Source organism: Jaculus jaculus, chromosome 6 (assembly GCF_020740685.1).
Source record: "Jaculus jaculus isolate mJacJac1 chromosome 6, mJacJac1.mat.Y.cur, whole genome shotgun sequence".
NCBI classification, from domain to species: domain Eukaryota; kingdom Metazoa; phylum Chordata; class Mammalia; order Rodentia; family Dipodidae; genus Jaculus; species Jaculus jaculus.
In genome coordinates this window covers 148999088-149018007 of record NC_059107.1, presented here as the reverse complement: position 1 = coordinate 149018007, position 18920 = coordinate 148999088, and the positions used below count along the sequence as shown (strand labels likewise).

Sequence of the window (18920 nt, the reverse complement as noted above, 5' to 3'; positions counted from 1 at the left end):
TTAGCCCTGAATAGCTACTATTACTACTTCATTTCTGTAGACGAGAAAACTGAGGCAAAAGAATTGGCCCAAGATTATAATGTAAGCTAGCGAGGGGGTTGTGGAGCCAGGATTGGAAGGTGAGCACTCTGCTGGCTGACACCCCGCTCCTGGCTCCGGCATGCTCCTCCCTCCCAGCAGGTAGGGTCTGGCCATCTCAAGATGAAGGCAAGTTCATATTTATCAAGGAAGACTGCCTTGAGTGATCAGGGAGCTATCAGGGAAACCCGCACAGGGAGTGGAAGCACACACGTGTGTATTCACCATTCCTAATTTAAAATGTCCTGTAAGATCTTTACTGTGAGAACTAAGCTTGTCTCATAGCACCTACAGATACTTTGCCCCTAGGTTTTTGTAATATCTGACAGAGCCTAAGGCAATTAGAATAACCCTTCCTTCAGACAGAGCAGGTACTAATCATCCACAGCCTCCTGCTTCGTTCCCTGGACCCACATTTGTGTTACTTCAAGTACTGGCGGACTGTAAACCTATATGGGACATGCAAGACCCTGAACGACTAGAGGGAAAATTTCCAGAAACTCCCAGTTGCTGATGCCACGACTTCTGCTTCGGGGACTCAGCTCCCTGTCGTCATCTTAAAGGGCAAGCTGTCCTTCAGTTTGCTTGGGAGACTGTGGCGGTTAATCTTAATTGTCAACTTGGTTGGATTGAGAAGTACCAAGGATCATTAATCAAGCATACACCAGGAGCGATTAAACCAAGGTGGCCTGGCCTGGACATCGCTGTGCACGCCCCCTGTGATGGACCAGAAAGGCCAGAAACTGTGAGCCAAACTAAGTCTTCTTCCTCTTAGGTTGCGTGTGTATTCTTTGTCACAGTGATGACATGCTAACTGTGACCCTGCTTACTCCCATGGGGCCATTCAAGGGGAAGAAGGCTTTAGGGCAGGCCAGGGGCTAAGCAATCCCTGCTACATGGCAGGCAGGCAGATGCGAGGCCAAGGGCTGATTGGGTAAAAGAAGATCACCTCTCTGTGTCTTTGGAAAACAAAACAAAATGTTCAGAACAAAATCAAGTTGATGACAAATGCGAATAAAAGTAGAAATGAGCTGGGCGTGGTGGTGCACGCCTTTAATCCCAGCACTCAGGAGGCAGAGGTAGGAGAATCACCACTGAGTCCAAGGCCAGCCTGAGACTAATAGTGAATTCCAAGCCAGCCTGGGCTACAACGAGACCCTACCTCAAAAATTAAAAACAAAACAAAACAAAGAAAATGATAGCTAATGCTCTTCTTTTTAAGTCTGTACCTTGAGCAGCTGTACAAAAGTACAATAGGAATGAAAATTACAGAATAGCCAACTTATGATGGGTATGCTCTACCGGATGCTATCACCCACGGCCCACTGAAGAAAAGTCAAAGGTTTGAGTTCCGTTAACATTTCCTAGCAGTCAATTTCCAGGAGCAGATCAGTTGTCAGTTTCTTGAGGACAAACGTGCATAACTGCAATTTGGATATTGTTCTTAATTGCTGTTCAATCTAAACCATTTTCATAACATTGTCTATATCAGTGGAATAATCTGAGGATGATTTTGTTGCTGTTGTTGTTGTTGTTTTTGAGATAGGGTCTCACTCTACCTCAGGCTGACCTGGAATTCACTATGTAGTCTCAGGGTGGCCTCAAACTCACGGTGATTCTCCTACCTCTGCCTCCCGAGTGCTGGGATTAAAGGCATGCGCCACCATGCCCAGCTCATTCCCACTTTTATTCACATTTGTCATCAACTTGATTTTGTTCTGAACACTTTGTTTTGTTTTCCAAAACCTGGCTATCTGGGGATGATTTTGTCTTGGGGTTTATTTGGCAATGCCTGGGGCCATTTCTGATTGTCACATAAAGGAAGTTGCTTCTGGCATCTTGTGGATACAGGTGAACTATGCTGCTACCCATCCTACAATGGCGGAGGACCTTGCCCCCCCCCCAACAAAGCGTTACCCAACCCCAAATGTCAGTGGTTCCTGTGTGGATAAACTCTGGTTTAGCTGGATGTTGACATATATAAAGAGAAGAAAGCTTGGGGCTGTGGAGACGGCTCAACACTTAAAGGCACTTGCTTACCAAGTCCGCGAGCCTGGTTAAATTCCCCAGCACCCATGTAAAGACGATTGCAAAGCAGTGCCTGCATTTGGGATCCCAGGGTGCTACCATCAGGGGAGGTGGAGCCAGGAGAATCTCAGGTCTGCAGGCCAGCTAGTCTGACTTTCATTTGTCACCTGACAGTTGGTTAGCAGGAGCTGGAAGCACTGTGGTGAAGAAGTCGGAACACGGGTATCTCAAAGTTGTCCTCCACTCAAGTGGCATGGCCTGATCACCCACACCCAAATAAACAAACACTCTTAAAAGGGAGAGGGGAGGCTGGGGAGATGGCTTAGTGGTTCAGCGCTTGCCTGTGAAGCCTCAGGACCCCGGTTCGAGGCTCGATTCCCCAGGACCCACGTTAGCCAGATGCACAAGGGGGCACATGCGTCTGGAGTTCGTTTACAGTGGCTGGAGGCCCTGACATGCCCATTCTGTTTCAGTCTCTCTCTGCCTCTTTCTCTGTCTATCACTTTCAAATAAAGTAAATAAATATAAAAAATAAATAAATAAAAGGGAGAGGGGAAAACTGATCTTGATTGGTTAGCACGGGGCAGGCACTGCTATGACCCAGCAAGCCAATGAATGGCATTTTACCCCTTCATGAACCTGGGATGGATGAAGCAGGTAGGGTGGGTTTACTCTCTTGAACAGTTGAGGAAAACAAGGAGGATCGGCTCATCAGTGGAGAAATGAGGTCCTTTCTGTCCGCTCCGCATGCTTTCCCCAAGCACTTCAGGATCGCCCCTGTAAGGTCAGCCAGCTACTCAGGGCTCCCCGGCTCTTACAGGCTCACTTACAGAAGAGTTGAGAAACTCTGGCATCAGATTCTCCCTGTGGCCCAGGAGAAACCCCACCTGTGCTGACCCAGTGCGTTGCTTGAGGAGGCATGGCAATGTCATAGCCCGTGAGGACTTTGGCAGGGGACTGAGAGGACAAGCTGAGATGGGGACCGGAGCTATGGCCTTCTGAGTAGTCAGTTGCTTCCACTACCTTCCAGGGTCGGGGCAGCTGGGAGAGTGTCAAGAGACGTCCAGAGAGCCCTGAGGGAATGCGGGCCAAGAGAATGTGAGGCTTAAGGGGAACAAACAGGAGGTGTGGGGAGCTGGTTCTCAAGGTGAGAGCATGCTTGGGCACCCCTAAAGATCCAAAGGCTCACTCGGTGGGAAGATGGGATGCACAGCTCTTCTTGCATCTGGATTTCGAATTTTGGGTGTCCTTGGAATGCCCCAGAAGGTCACAGTTTCGCAGTCTCTAGGTTTAAGCGGCTGGCTTCAGGGAGCGTACTGTGAGAAACACTGGTCTCACCTCAGATGGGTCAAGCTGCCTCCTCTTTCCCAAGCTGTGTCGTCATTACTTAGCCATGAGGGGTATTATTCTAGCTTCTTAAGCTACAGTGTTCACCAAAGTCATTACAAAACATGGTGATGTCCCCGAACTGCCCCTCAGCTTCTGCTAAGCGTGCAAGAACAAACACCATGCTGGCATCCAATGCAAAGGATTTGAGAACCTCCATCTGCTGAAATTCATTCACAACCCGCCCTGCTTCCACTGACGTGGAGGCCTAGGAGTAAACCAGGCTTAACATTGGCTGCAGCTATCATGTGGACTTGAAAAGCTTTACTCCTTTGGCCATGGTATGAGTTCTTAGACTCCAGTTGAAAGTCTAAGTTTCAGGTCGTTCTACAATTTTCAGCTGTGGTCTCCTGAGTCAAACTTGATTTGCTGAAACAAATCTCTTAATTGAAGCCTGTGTCTGAAATCAAATTGGTGGCTTGGTTTTGGTGACAAACAGAATATACTTCTAGACTGCCAGTTATTTCACTCCCCCTCCCCCCCTGCTTTTTTTTTTTTTTTTTTCCCTTAAAACAACCTCTTTAAAGTGTGACTTGAATTTCCCATCAGTCTTGGTCTTGGGAGCTGGTGTAGTAAAAATCCAACTTGCAATCATCAAATGAAATACAGTGTTTGCAGGACACATATGGAGTAAATATGGACAGTAAAGAGGTGCTATTTTTACAGTCGCTTCTCTGACCATCCGTTTCACAGCGGAATTACTCATAGGTCTGAGGCTGGCTTCTCTCTCTCAGGGGCTGAGCACGGTTGGGCCCAGCCAGTCGCCCTAACACACATTTGCTCGTGTGACTCATTATGACAAATAAAGGCGTCAGCCAACAGTGTTCCAAAGCAGCTGAAAACTATCCCATTCTGTAGCACCCAATCAGAGTCTGTTTGAAAACACCTTTTGCTGGACTCCGCACATGGGAGCACTTGAGAGCTGGTTCTGTGGGTCGTGAGAAACCGTGTTGGGACTCCTGCACCGACGACTGCCCTTTGATGCCAGTGGTAAGTAGTTGTTCCCAGGTGGCGAATGCTCCAACTCCACCACTCTCCTTCCTCCCCACGGCTGTTAAGCAGCACATTCTCCCAAACTGGAGACAGAAACCCTATGGTGGCTGTGCTTGATCCCCATCCAAAGAAGTGGGACTGCCGGTTCTAATTCTGGCTTGATGATGATCTATTTGAGGTGGCCAGTTCTGACAGCACAGTTAACGTGGACAAGTGGGGTGAGGTGGGGGCTGTTACTGCTGTCAATGAAAAGAATCACACAGTCATCAGGGCTGTTTTGTGCCAGCACTGGGCTAAGACTTTTTTTTGTTGTTGTATCAGTTACTTTTCCATTGCTGGGACAAAATACCCAACCAGATGCAACTTATGGAAGGAAAAGGGTTTAATTTTTGCTTACAGTTCCAGGAGAAGTCTCTCATGGTGGGGAAAGCACGGCAGGAGCAGACAGCTGGTGTCGTCACATCAGCAGGGAGGAGAAGGGAGGAAGAGAGAGAGAAAAGAGAGAGAGATTGAGAAATACCAACAACAAACAAGCCTGGGTATAAAACGTCAAGGCCTGCCCCCAGTGACACACTTCCTCCATCAAGGCTCCACTCCTAAAGGTTCCAAACAGCACCAGCAACTGGACACTAAGTATTCAAGTACCTGAGTCTATGGGGGGAGGGATTTTATATTCAAACCACCATGTCTTCATGCACAATTTTACATGTAATCTTAAGAAGAGCCTCAAGCTTGGTACAGCTATTCATCTATTCTGAAGATGGGAAAATTAAGAGGAGCAAGGCATTATATCTATATCTTAATTGCTTAGTTACCTGCTAGATTTTTTAAATTAATATATACCCCAAAATGTAAAATATCCTGAGTATGTAATCTATTTTTATAAAACCAACCAACCATGTAATCAATCCTCAGGTAAAAAAAAAAAAAAACCCTAGAAAACACCCCTTCTTCTATTCATCCACTACCTACTGTACCCACGGAGGTGTTGTGGTTAATTTTATAGATTAATTTTGTCTATTTGTGAACTAAAAAGAACCACTAAAGCCAGGCACAGTGGCACACGCCTTTTATCCCAGCACTCAGGAAGCAGAGGTAGGAGGATCGCCGAGTGCTCAAGGCCACCCTGAGACTACAGAATGAATTCCAGGTCTGCCTGGACTAGAGTGAGACCCTACCTCAAAAACAAAAACAAAACACAAAACAAAAAACATGAACCAATAGACTGGGTATTCTTCCGGGTCTTCTCAATGCTACATTTGTGAGGTTATTACATGCAGTAATTTGTTTTCATCACCACCCAGCATTCTAGTGCATTAAGTTATTGTGACTTGTTCTGTTGTTAACGATCAGGGGTTCTGTACAGCTAGAAGCTATACCAGTGCTGCTATAAACACTTCTGTGCACAGGGACTGAATGCACCTCTAGGGAGGGAATCCCCAGGGCACACAGAGCTTCAATGGCTGCTGCTCACAGTTCCGTTTATGCTGTCATTAAATGGTCTCCAGTGTTCTCAAGGATACAAGAGACTATGTTGAAGACCTAACCTGCAGCATGATATATTAGAGAACAGGGCATTTAAGGAAATGGTGAACGTTAACCAAAGCCAACAAGCAGCCCCCTACCCAGTAGGTGTCCTTGTAAGAGGAGGCACCCTGCTGTGCGAATATGCACCACAGAACATCGCCAGAGTGCGTGGTAAGGTGCTGACAGCAGAGACAGCCTCCACCAGGGGCCCCTCAGAGCACCTGCTTTCCGCCTGTGTTCTCGGGTCTACAGCTGGGTACCTCGGCGACTCTCAAGTGTGTGGCTTGTATCTTTTCAGCTCTCTGATGCTGCCAAAGCTCCTGTCACAGTCACAGCGCCTTTGCGGACTTAAGTTGCACATACGTGCCACTTCCAGCCTGGCAAGAGCCTTCAGAGAAGAACATTTTGCCAGTGGCCATTGTCACAGGTGCACTGGGATTACAAGTGTGAGTCCCTCTGTTCCGTTTTATGTGGGGGTCTGAGGATCTGAACTCTGGTCATCAGGCTTGTGTAGTGAGCACTTTTAACCAGGGAGCCGTCTTCCCAGGGCTTGGTGGTTTTAAGTCCTGGAGGGGAAAAAAAACACCCGGGATAGGACTAGGGATCTTAGGACCCTAGGCAAGTGCTCTAACCAGGCTACAGTCTTAGCCCTTAAGGCTTCATTTTCTTATGCTTGTGTGTGGAGGCCAGAGGTCAATGTCAAGTGTCTTCCTCAGACACTCTCCCCCTTGATCTTTGATAGGGTTCCTTACTGAACCTGGAACTCACCAAGCCGGCTAAACTAGCTAGCCAGAGAGCCCCAGGGGTTGTTTCTACCTCCCAGAGCTGGGCATACGGGTGAGCATCACTAGGCCCAGCACTGGGGATCTAAACGCAGGTCCTCATGTTGTGTGGTAAGCACTTTCCCTACACAGCCATCTCCCTAGCCACCAGACTTCTTTTTTAATCTACATACTCCACAGACACACAAGCAGCTACTCAAAGCAGCATCTATTCAGTAGTAAAAATAATCCCACAGATGTTTTCCTCCTAAAGATGTCTGTTTGTATCCAGTACCTTCTAACTCTTGGAAACTTGGACGAACTTAAAATTTCCTTTGTTAAATAATAGATGACTCCTTTCCAAATGATCAGAATGGCTGACAATTGTTTTCAGAAAAGAAAATTAAACGTGTATCTATAGAAAATACAACCACTTGGTGGCATCTGAATTTACAGACATTAAAAACATCTCTTTTGGTGACTGGAATTTAGAATCATGGATCAAACCAGAGTCCCCCAAGAGAGGAAGCAGACCCTGGCGCTCTTGCCACACCCGCTGTGTGGTGTGGTACTGGGGAGTCCCTTGGCTTCTTTAGCTGTATGGAGGGGCTAATCACCCACATAGAGTGTTCCAGATGCCCAGTGTGTCAGGGCACTCCTACCGTACCCATGAGGGTAATCCTAGCCCTGGTCACGGGTTTGTCTTCTGCAACTAGCTTACAGGGCACTGTGACATGACCACTGGCTTCTGTGTCCTTTCAGGCAGAAGTCACGTCCTCCTTTCTGTCCTTCGAACAGTGCCTCAGACTGAATGGTGAGCATGTGTGTCCTGGTGCCGGAACTCCGCACGCTGCCTAACTTTGCAACCGGAGTGCTCACTGGCACGTCAGGCCACACACTTCAGGGTGATTGCAACTTGGATGCAGTTGACAGATGCAGTTGTCACAGAGCATGAGGTAGTCAAGATGACCCTGTAAAAGTCCTTTAATAGCTCACAAAATATACAGCGCAGTCATACGTATGACCTAGTCCAGTAATCTTGAGGTACCATCAGTAAGAGCTGTATCTAAAGGAAGAAACAACAGCACAGGAAAGGTGTGATGCTCAGACTCTCTGCTCTCGCAGGATCAGTGGAGGCCCTGAAGCCATGGCTGGAAAGGCCTGTCCACCTGCAGGGCATCCTGCCTTCTCCACACCGGGCAGCTGTTCTGACTTGTACGCCTTCACTGTGAAGATGGATGATGCGGTGGGGCTGAGTCCTCAAGCCATGACCACTGTGGCCCCTGCAGCGTCTGCACCAGCTTGAGGAGACCGCAGATCTGCAAAGCCCTGGAGCGCATTCAATTCAACGACACGCAGCTCCTCAGGCTCGCTTTGACATCGGCGCTTGATTGCTATTGGTGGGTAACACCTATTACTGTTCTGTGGACAATTCCAATGGGATGCGCTAGGAAGGCAGCACCAGACCATTATTCAATGCTTTTATTTATTTATTTCTTTAAAAAAATGTATTTATTTGAGCGAAAGAGGCAGAGAGAGAGAGAGAAGGGCATACCAGCCACTGGAAACAAACTACAGACGCATGCGCCACCTTGTGGATCTGGCTTATGTGGGTCCTGGGGAACAGAACCTGGGTCCTGAGATTTTGCAGGTGAACATGTTTACCCCCAACTCTTCTTTCCAAACCCACTGAACGCTTTTCTTCTTCTTCTTTTTTTAAATGCACAGTCCTTAAATGAGGTCATAGAAGATATGGACCTAACAGATATATACAGGACATTTCATCCAAAGGCTGCAGAATATACATTCTTTTCAGCAGCACATGGAACATTCTCTAAAATAGACCATATATTAGGACACAAAGCAAATCTTAAATGCACAGTCCTTAGCACAAATGTCTGTCCAGCTTCAGGGCACAGCAATTAAGAACATATTCAAAATGGGCCAGGAAAGCTGTCAGATTAAAAGGGAGAGAAAGGACAGCTAGCACTCTGGTGGAAACACGAGGGATGGAAAATGACCAAGTATCCTTGGAGTTTAAGTCAAATATTTAATGGCTTTTCCCTGTATGATATGATTTTGGAGGTTCAAAATAGTTCAGTTTAGTTCACAACACTTGCTTAACAAGGCAGGACTATATTTATTATAATTCACTGAGGCTAAAATCAAAAATTTGGGTGTGTGAAGACAGGATCTAACCGCTAGGAAAAGCAGTCCCTGGACACAGCAGGAGAGAGGCAGCCAGAACATGTCGTTCACCTTCTCCGCTTCTGGGTCTCGCTGCTCCACAGCGCAGGCCCCTCAACCAAGTCACATCAGCCCACACTCCGCCAAGTCGCTGAGAACCTGCAGTCCTGTTAATCAGAAGACATCACAGGGAATCTAAATCCAGACATTTCTTTCAGTGAGAAAGGTCTTCCTGATGGGTACAGTGCAAGATAAAGAACATAAATCAGCCAGGCTAGTTTATGGTAGTCCACGCTGTTACTCCTGTACGTGGGAGGCTACGGGTTTAAGGCCATATTAGGCCTGGGCTAAAGTGAGACCATGACTCAAAACAAAACAACACAACACAAATAAGTTAGTTTATTTACTCTTCAGCTCATGTCCACTTGTGACTCACGCTGCACCGCAGTCCCCGCCGTGGGCACTTTGGGTCTCGAGGCCCAGGGGTCGAGGCTGTCTAGTCAGCTTCAGAACATAAAGCTTCTCCCGTCAGCGTCGTGTTTGAGGCAAGACGGCTGCCGGCGTGAGTGCCGAGCACAGCGCCGCGCTGCCCTTCCGGCCTTACTCGTTGTACTTGGCGAGCTTCAACCTGGGGATGATGTTCATGGACTGCAGCTCCTGGAAGAGCAGCTTGCAGGCGTAGGGGATGCGGAGGGAGGACACGTGGCACGATGACTTGCAGAAGTGGCACCTGGAATCCAAGCAGCTTGTGTCAGAGGGACAGAAACAAAGGCCCGCGCACAGGAAGGGAGAATGTGCGATAAGAAATTCTACCATCCTTATTTTCCTATTGCTAAGTGTTCAACTGCATTATCGAACGGGCCCAGAAAAGTAAAGGGACCATCTAAGGAAGCAAAATAGAGAAACAGAACAAACCACTTGCTCCAGTCTTAAAACTATGCAGCTTGAACCAGTTACGAACACATTTCTAGACCTTTCTCTTTAAAATGGAAAACATCTGCCTATATACTTACTGTCTTAAAAGAATCCCAGAAATCTGAACCACTGGCCATTTCAGCCAGTCTTAGATTTCTAATTGTTGAATGCCTCCAACTGACCTAAGCAATCCCCATTATTTGATAAGCATCTGCCCCACTATGACATTTGAAGCAAGAAGCTCAATCATGCTAAGTTGTTTTCTGCCACTGAGGTATCTGCAGTCAGCTCAGACAAGCCTTCTGAGCAGGGCACCAGAAGCCACACAACGCTACCTCTCCAGTGCTCCCCAGGCCTGGCTGTTTTCTGTTGGTGCTGAAAGCTACTATATGACAGTAAGCTGCCCCCTGTGAAAAGCTGAGAAATGAGTGTACACACACTTAACTCCTACAGCCCAGGTCTCAAACCAATGTGCTAGCTAGCCCACATCAGACTCTCTTCTCCCTTCCTTTGGGAGGGATCAGGACACATAAAGTCAGCTTCCTCGGTAGAAAGTAAATTCCGCTTCCAGGGTTCACACCACAGGAAGAATGTCCACAGCCACACTACAGACCACAAAGCAGGAGGCTCCTTCAGTGTCCTCCAGGCAGTGGGCTCTGATTCCAGGGATGTGTATACTGAACAATGTCATGCGGCCAGTCCACATGGCAGTGCAGACACATATGTCCCGAAATGGTGACTTCCAGATCAACCTGGGCTAGAGTGAGACCCTATCTCGAAAACCAGACCCAAACAAAAGAAATAGTTCTTTAGAACTTCTGACGTTTTACAATGCCGAGGACCATTTCTATGGCCACAAAATACAGCTGTTTTGGTTTTTGTTATGCTGTGTTTCATTTTTGAGACACAGGCTCACAATACAGCCCTGGCTGGCCTGGAATTTGCTATGTCCATCCAGCTAGCCTCGAAATTGCAGCACTACTCCTGCCTCTGCCTCCTGAATGCTGAAATACAGGCAGACCCTACATTTGTTTTTTAAAACTATGTTATTTATTTGAGATTTTCTCTCTCTCTCTCTCTCTCTCACACACACACACACACACACACACACACACACACGCGGGGGGGGGGGGGAGATGGATCAGCATGGCAGAACCTCCGGCTACTTCAACCGAACTCTAGACAACATGCACCCCTTCGTACATCTGGCTTTACATGGACACTGGGGAACTGGACCTGGGTGGTTAGTCTTTGCAGGCAGAGAGTGACTAAGACACCTGATGTCAACCTCTGCCTCCATGTGAATGTGCCCACACACATAGGAACATGCACACACACATAAAAAGATCATCTAAAAATGTCTTTGATGGATTAGAGTTCCACGTTGTGGTTCTAATGTGCCTCGGGGGGTCTAATGCAGGCAGGACTCATACTCGGCTTTAATTCAATTTAAGTAATGGACTGAATTGAGAATTCTTGCTGATTTTCCTATCTAAGCCCATGAGCTTAAATCCCACATGCACTGACATATAATCTGGACATCTGTTAACCCTCTGTCATTACACACTTGATCATTTAAATGTCCCAGTGTGACATATATGTATGCACATATACTTCTGTAAATTATGTGAATTACTTTACCCTGTGTACAACAGTTTGCAAAGGTAGACACTTGACCCCAAGAACATACAATAACTTGATTTCTAGGACAAAGCAGCAAGAGGAGGAGGCTGTGGCTTCGCCTAAGAAATGACTGTCCAGTGAAACATCCTCAATGAGCTAATTATCTTAATAGGGGTGCTCTTTGGTGACTTCTGCCCTTTGTGTCCTCGGAGGAACAACAGTCTTGCAGCAAACCTCCCATAGCAATGCCTCACTAATGTGCAAATCACCCACAAAGGCCTGCTCCAAGGTTCTGAACCGCTCTAATTACCCAGCCTCCTTTGTGCAGCTCATTAAAGGGCGACTTCCTCCAACTAGTGTCTGTGCCTCCCTCCCACCCACCCACCCGGCCGGCTGGCACACAAGACCAGGTAATGACGGGAAAAATGGCAGCATCATTACGCTGCCGGCCAGAAAAACAGCTCAGAAGGAGGCAGCTGGACTACAGAATGATATGGAATAGTTTTGTGTTGGCAACAAGGGTGTAAGCAGGGACTCAAAATCAGATGTACATTGTAATCAAAGTATTTTTAGTTACAGCAAATACCCTCAAACCATGTAACTTAGGTCCTTTCAAAGGATGAATATATGAGCTTCACAATCAGGGATCTAAACACAAGACAGAAAGAACGCAGGAAAGAAGGCAGGATGTAACCAGAATAATGCTGGGAGACGGAGCCTTCCTGCTACGGAAGTTTACCTGAGCATCCACAAGAGAAGAGGGAAGATTTTTAAAGCACACAGGTGAATCTGGTTTACTGATTTCTTTTCCTTCAGTGGAGGGGAAATACAAGGAGAAAAAGAAAACAAAACTTCTCTTGAAGTTTCATAGATATTTTTATGGAAATGATTTTTCCATAGACCTTTCAAAGTAATTACTTGTAAGACCCTTTGCCAAATTTGAAGATTTAAGCATACGGGAATTAGGCTCCAGGCCTCTTCCTATCATGTCATTTCTTTTCTTTCTTGTTTTAGTCACACAGCCTGGACTATGAAAAGCAAGCTCAATATGCATTTCAAAAGACGAACACACATCTCAGGACTGAAGCAAATCCCCATTTCACTGATGTAAGCAAGAGCTAGTAGTTCTCAGAGTGATGTCACCCCATCTCTGCATCCTGATGAAGAGAATGAAATGAAAGTGGCCACCTCTCCCCTCGGCTTCTAACAGAAGTCATCAAGTCTATCTTAGAGTCACCAAACAATTGGCTGAAAGGTTTTGCTGTAGAACTAGCAAGGCGTACCCTATGTATACCTGTTCTTAGAGTAGCAGCTTGTAAAATCAGGAGGTCGAGGCTGTTTGGAAGGAGGCTCTGAGGGGCCCTTGGATATGAGCAGCATCACATGGCCTGCACATTCCTCAAGCCCCAGCAATGACGGCTCACCTGAGCCTCACACTGTCCTCTGGGCAGGGCCCTCCCTGAGGAAGTGAGGCGCTGAGCAGGGCAGGTAGGGGGTGCTGCAGGGATCATGGCCATCCTGCTCCACCCTGGAGCAACTGCTTAGACCCTGTAAGGCCTTGCCTCTGACGAAAGAGACAGTGGGAACTGGAGTCAAAAGCTGATGACTACAGGGGGATTTAGGGCTGAAGATCATGGCAAACCCTAAGAGTGAGGTCTCTGGGGCATCAGCTGGAAGGGAGCTGCACCCACATAGCATAAGCAGAACACAAGGAGCACCACCCACCCATTACAATGGCCTTTAAGTGACAAATTATGAACATTACAAACTGCAAAATTTATTTACTGGCAACCCTACAAATACAGGGGATCACTTGGTTGTTAAATTTCATGAAACATCCACTAGGTCCCAGGCTGGAGAAGTGCAGGGAGGTGGTCAACAAGACAGAATGCACCAGAACACCCTGGGAAGTGAGTACCCAGTGAGCAGCCCTTCGTGGGTCTTCAGGAGCTGGAGCAGGGCCTGGCACTTGGTAGATACTCAGTGAATGGCTGTTGAATGAAAAACCAAGACAGATGTGGTGGCTCTGTCCTCTTGGCATGTACAGAGCAAGTGTGATGCAATTTTCCACGGAGAGCACAGCACACACATTAGGTCTTGGTCCTAGCTCTGACACCACTATTTATAAGCAGTGTAAAGCAACATTTTTGGCTCTTTGGATCTGATGCTACCAGTGAGAGATTTTGACCCAATTTTCTTTAAAGAGTTTCTTTAAAAGGTTGTAATTCTAATATCTGATATTGTATCCACTAGGGTTTTCATAAGTGAGCAATAAATTAAATACTTAAGATAGTATCAAGGGCTGGAAAGATGGCTTAGCAGTTAAGGTGCATGCCTGCAAAGCGTAAGGACCCATGTTCAACTCTCCAGATCCCTCGTAAGCCAGATGTACAAAGGTGAGGTAAGGGCAAAGTTGCACATCCCTACTAGGTGGCGCAAGCATTTGGCATTCAATTTTAGTGGCTGAGTCCATGGAGCACTAATTCTCTCTCTTCCTCTTGCTTTTTCTTAAAAAGAAAAAAAAAAGATGTAGATAGATAGATAGATCAAAATAATATTGAAAAGAAGAGAAAGCCTATGCTCCCTGGACCTTCAACTCTAGCAGTGGAGACAGCAGAACATCATCTGGACAACAGGAGGCACGCACACAGAACACCCAATCACAGGAACTTACGGACAGGTGACAGGACATTAATAATCACATGCAAAGACTGGAGAATATGTGGGTATAATCTGGGACAAATCTTGCACTGTGACTTAAGAGGCAAACCGATATGGCATGAGAGCCATACAGTGTCCACTTACCAGCCGGAATACCCCAGGAGTCCACACTGCCCACAGACATCAACCTCAAAGGCATCACTTGAAATCATAAGTCTCTCCAGCAGAAGCATACTCGCTCCATAGCCGATTAAGCAGTCACGCTCCATTTCTCCAAGACGTAAGCCACCGTCACGAGAGCGCCCTTCAGTGGGCTGCCTGTGAAGCAAGTGGTGAGACAAATGTCAGCTACACTAAACAAGCAGCATCATGCCAACCAAGGCAGGAGGCTTTGGAGCACCTCCTGCCACTTGTCGGGCAGTGACAAAGTGCATAAGAACACTTATTCCAAAGAGCTTCAGAAGAAGATGCCAGCGGCTGTTGTTATCGAGTTAACATAATTACTACTCGTTATATGATGCAATGTTGTATTACTATACATCATCTAAGAAAGCATCAGTGTGAGCAGTACTCTCACCATCATGATCTTTGTTGTTAAAATAGTACTGTCTTCAAATCAGAACAATATCATTGAGTATTTCTTTACATATATATGTTTTAAATATATCTGAGAGAGAGAAAAAGGGAGAGAGAGAGTGTGTGTGTATAGGCATCCAGGGCCTGTTGCTACTGCAAATGAACTCTAGACATATTCATCACTTTGTGCATCTGGCTTCATGTGGGTGCTGGGGAATCAAAACTGGGCTGGCAAGCGCCTCTAACCATTGAGCTTCTTCCCAGCCCCATATTGAGTACTTTGTAGAGATGATGCAGCACTTTGTTATTTAAAATCAGAGAAATGATACTTCAGCCACCAGTAATTATTGCAAGGCCTCCAGAGTCTGCCAGTCTCTTGAACTACCTCTCCAGGATATGGACATGGTAAACACAGTGCCTGCTGACATGTTAATATTGCTTCTGCTTGAATTGTTGGAAGTTATAATGGGAAATCAAGTAATTGTAGATTATGTGAAGAATCAAGTACATGTGATGAGCTGACCAAACTCAGGGAACACCTAGCCCACGCAGTGTCATTGCTCAGGTGATTACTGCCCCAAGAATCTCAGCTCCGGGAGGGGGAGAAGAGGGGGAGGGAGGGAGAGAGGGAGAGAGGGAGAGAGAGAGAGAGAGAGAGAGAGAAAGAGAGAGGGAGGGAGGGAGGGAGGGAGAATGGGCACACCAGGGCCTCCAGCCACTGCAAACAAACTCCAGATGCGTGTGTCCCTTGTACAGCTGGCTAACGTGGGTCCTGGGAAATTGAACCTGGGTCCTTTGGCTTTTCAGGCAAACACCTTAACTGCTAAGCCAGCCCTCCAGCCCCCTATTCAGCACTCTTGAGCACACACATCTATTATTGAAACAAATGTGCATTGCTCAGCTGAGTCATCTATATTCTTCCGTGGCTAAAAAAACAAACCCAGACACTATCTACTCTACTTTGCTCCCCTGAATTACAGCATCTAAAGAAGGCTCAGTGAAAATGAGGAAGGGACCAGGAATTTATTGAGCATCTAGGATTTGCCCTGTGTACATTCTAGATTCACGAGCACCCTTGTGAGTCTAAGTATTCACTTTATATACAACAGCTCTCGAGATGAGAGAAGTGGAGTGCTCTGTCCAAGGTTTGTCCATGTCCATCTGGTTGCTGGGCCAGGTTCCTCCCTCAGCACTACTGATGTCTGAGCTGGGTACTTCCTGTTGTGGGGTCATTCTGTGCCATGTTCCCTCCCCCAAGAAGTGACAACCCCAAAAGTCTTCAGATGTCCAAAGTTTCCTGGGGGACAAAACTGCACCAGTTGAGGACTACTGCATTTGACTATGCTTCTCTTAATTGGAATAGGTGGTGCTAAGAACATGTGACAAGATATGCAAAGGACTGGAACCAGGACCCTCGTGAAAAATAAAAACTAAAATCCACTGATGCTCAAGTCCTTTATATAAAATGGTTATATCTTCCCATACAGAGTCATGTGCTGCTTAGTAACAGGGATATATATGTATGTATGTATGTATGTATGTATGTATGTATATATACATACACACACACACACACACACACACACACACACACACACACACACACATATGGGGGGGGATGGAGGAGGTGAGGGGGGGAGAGAGAAAGAGAGACAGAAAGAGAAAGAAGAAGAAGATTGATTGACTGGTTAAGAATATATACACACAATGCTTCTCACCTGGTAAGGACGGCTCGTGGTCCCCGGGCCCGAGCGTGCATTTTATCCAGCACCATGTGTTTCAGTTTTTGATAGTACACAGGACCAAAGTAGATATATGCTTCTAAGGGTTCACTAAAAGGAAGGACAGTGTTTGGGTTTAAGAAGCTGAATGTGAATAACAAGAGACCGATAGCTCCCTAGGCCACATCACAAGCAGGTCCTTACTTGTCTACACAGAGGCGTATGAGAAGTTGTGTCTATAGTACATGAAAAGGCTTAGCACCACAGCTGTACCCAAAGATAAGGGGTCCACAAAGAAAATGTTAAGCAGGTTATGAAGCTATGTATACTACAATTCCCCTTTCTTGGCCACTTGCCTCGTCAGGCCACCATCCTTCCTTGCCTGGACACCACAAATAATCTTCCAGTTGGTCTCCTTGCTTCTACTCTTGTCCCTGGACAACCTAGCCTCATGCTACAAGCAAGGGTGGTTCCCTCTAAACTCTGAGTAAGAACAGGCCATGGCTGCATTCACGCTCCCCAGTGGTTCTCCTCCCACTCAAAAGCCACATCGCCAAGACCTGCAGCATGGCCACGAGGCTGAGCACAGCAGGGCTCCACCCGCCTCACACGCATTTCTGTTCTCGCGACGTGCACTGCACTCTAGCAACTCCACCCTTCCACGTCCCTGCTTCTTCAAGGCGAGAAGTCTGTCCGTTCCTCCTCTGGACAGCGCGTGTCCTACTGCTGCTCCTGGAATACTCTCCTACCGACAGCTGTTCCCTGACCACCTTCTCTCCTCTCTCCCTCTCCTCCTTTCTTTTTTTGGAGACAGGTTCTCACTTTATAGCTCAGGCTGGCCTGGAACCTGCTAAGGAGACCAGGATACCTTTGAACTCGAGACTATTCTGCTTTAGCCTCCCAAGGGTTGGGATTACAGGTGTGAGCCACCACCACGCCTGGCTCCCAGAATGCTGTTTTTTTCTAATGTGTCCTTCTCCCTCCTCTCCAGCACTGTTGGCCCCATGTGATGCCGAGGTACACTTACCTCCTTTTGCTATCCTAGTATACACTTCTTATTTATTACACGTTCCCCCCCCCAAGAAGTCAATTCTGAAAGATAAATCTCCTTTGTCACTGTGACACCAGCAGCTCTGCTCCTGCCAGCTATACAACTAGTGTTCAATACATGTCAATATAGAACTAACTGAATGGAGCTTTGGAAAAAAAATATGGTAAAAATAGGAAAAGAGAATGAGTACATAAGTGATCTGACATTAAAAAACAAAAACGAAACCCTTTCTTCTTTATTTGAACCATGAACGGCCAAGAAATGGATACCTTCAAAAATCTTTAAGCTGCCTCCAGGTGAACTTCTCAAAGGGAGGAAGCGTCCTCCAGAGTCATATAAACCACACAAGAAGCCAGGCACAGGGCCCTGCATCCCTATGCTGAAGATGAACAAACAGGCCCAGTCGGTTGGAGAGTGAAGAGTGCGGCCTGGACTCACCCCCAGTGCTCCCTCTGCCTGCCACCCTAGCTGGTCCTGACACAGTCTACTTTAAGTAACAGCAAGGCACGTTGTCGAATAGGAGCCAAGGACGCTACAGGTAGCAGGGAGGCAACGTCCGGCTTCGGCCCCTTGCTTGGTCTGCTTCCCACACATCAGCGTTACTGACCAAGGCTTCTGCAGTTATCAAGCCCCTCATGAGCCTCAGCACAATGGGACCCTGGAAAGTCAGGTGCAAGGACCTTGAGAGTCCTTTTTTGGTCCCAGTGTGTCATACAGGTACTTCATGACCTCTCTAGCTCTGTTTCCTTGGTTAGACATCAAGGTGGTTAGCCAGAGGTCTTTCCAGTTTGTCTAATGAATGACCATGGTCCTCAATGACATGGGTACCTGTGGGAAATTTTATGGGCCTGTTACCCAAATGTACTCCCATCCTCAACAGACTTAAGCCACGTGCAATTTCCGATCTGAGCTATGGTCAAGTGAGAACAAGCCTGCAGGCTGGTGGGCGGCACGACTGCTGGCCTGTGGGGAGTTCTGCGCAGGCCAGCCAGCACTTCTCAGGCTCTGCCATGGAGACACACTGCAGAGAGATGAAAACTGGCTGGGACCGTGGCGAACAGTATGGACTGGCACACACCACCGCATGGACTCACCCTAGTCTCTCAAGACTTATGGTTAGGAAGCTGCACCTTTGCGTCCATGGCTTTGCACACTTTGTGGTCAGTAACAGCACTGATTCTGGGCAGAAACTATTCTGTTTTAATGAAATGGCCCTTACCTGTTTAAGTGAGCTACATGTGAACAGCAATCAGCCTTTTCCTAAAATGAGATTTCCTCTGGCATCTCAAGAACAACGTACCTAAGACACGTACACCGAGTGAGGACCAGGCACTTTAAGAAGAGTCACACTGCTCGTGTGGACAGGCCATACTCTGGACAGCTGTGCACCCAGGGCACCGCATCCCACCTGAG

The 18920-nt window shown here is 47.1% G+C and overlaps 1 protein-coding gene across 1 annotated transcript in view; it reads right to left on the bottom strand.

The window, feature by feature from the left end:
* Positions 1 to 8809: 8809 nt before the first annotated feature.
* The window catches only part of Polr3b (RNA polymerase III subunit B), a 108286-nt gene continuing 98175 nt past the window's right edge, over positions 8810 to 18920 (bottom strand). Inside the window, exons 26-28 of the mRNA XM_004650238.2 lie at positions 16454 to 16567; positions 14304 to 14477; positions 8810 to 9690 (exon numbers count right to left, since the gene is read on the bottom strand). Of these exons, the coding sequence (XP_004650295.1) occupies positions 9561 to 9690; positions 14304 to 14477; positions 16454 to 16567 (418 nt within the window). The 3' untranslated portion in view covers positions 8810 to 9560. The remainder of the gene's footprint in view (positions 9691 to 14303; positions 14478 to 16453; positions 16568 to 18920) is intronic.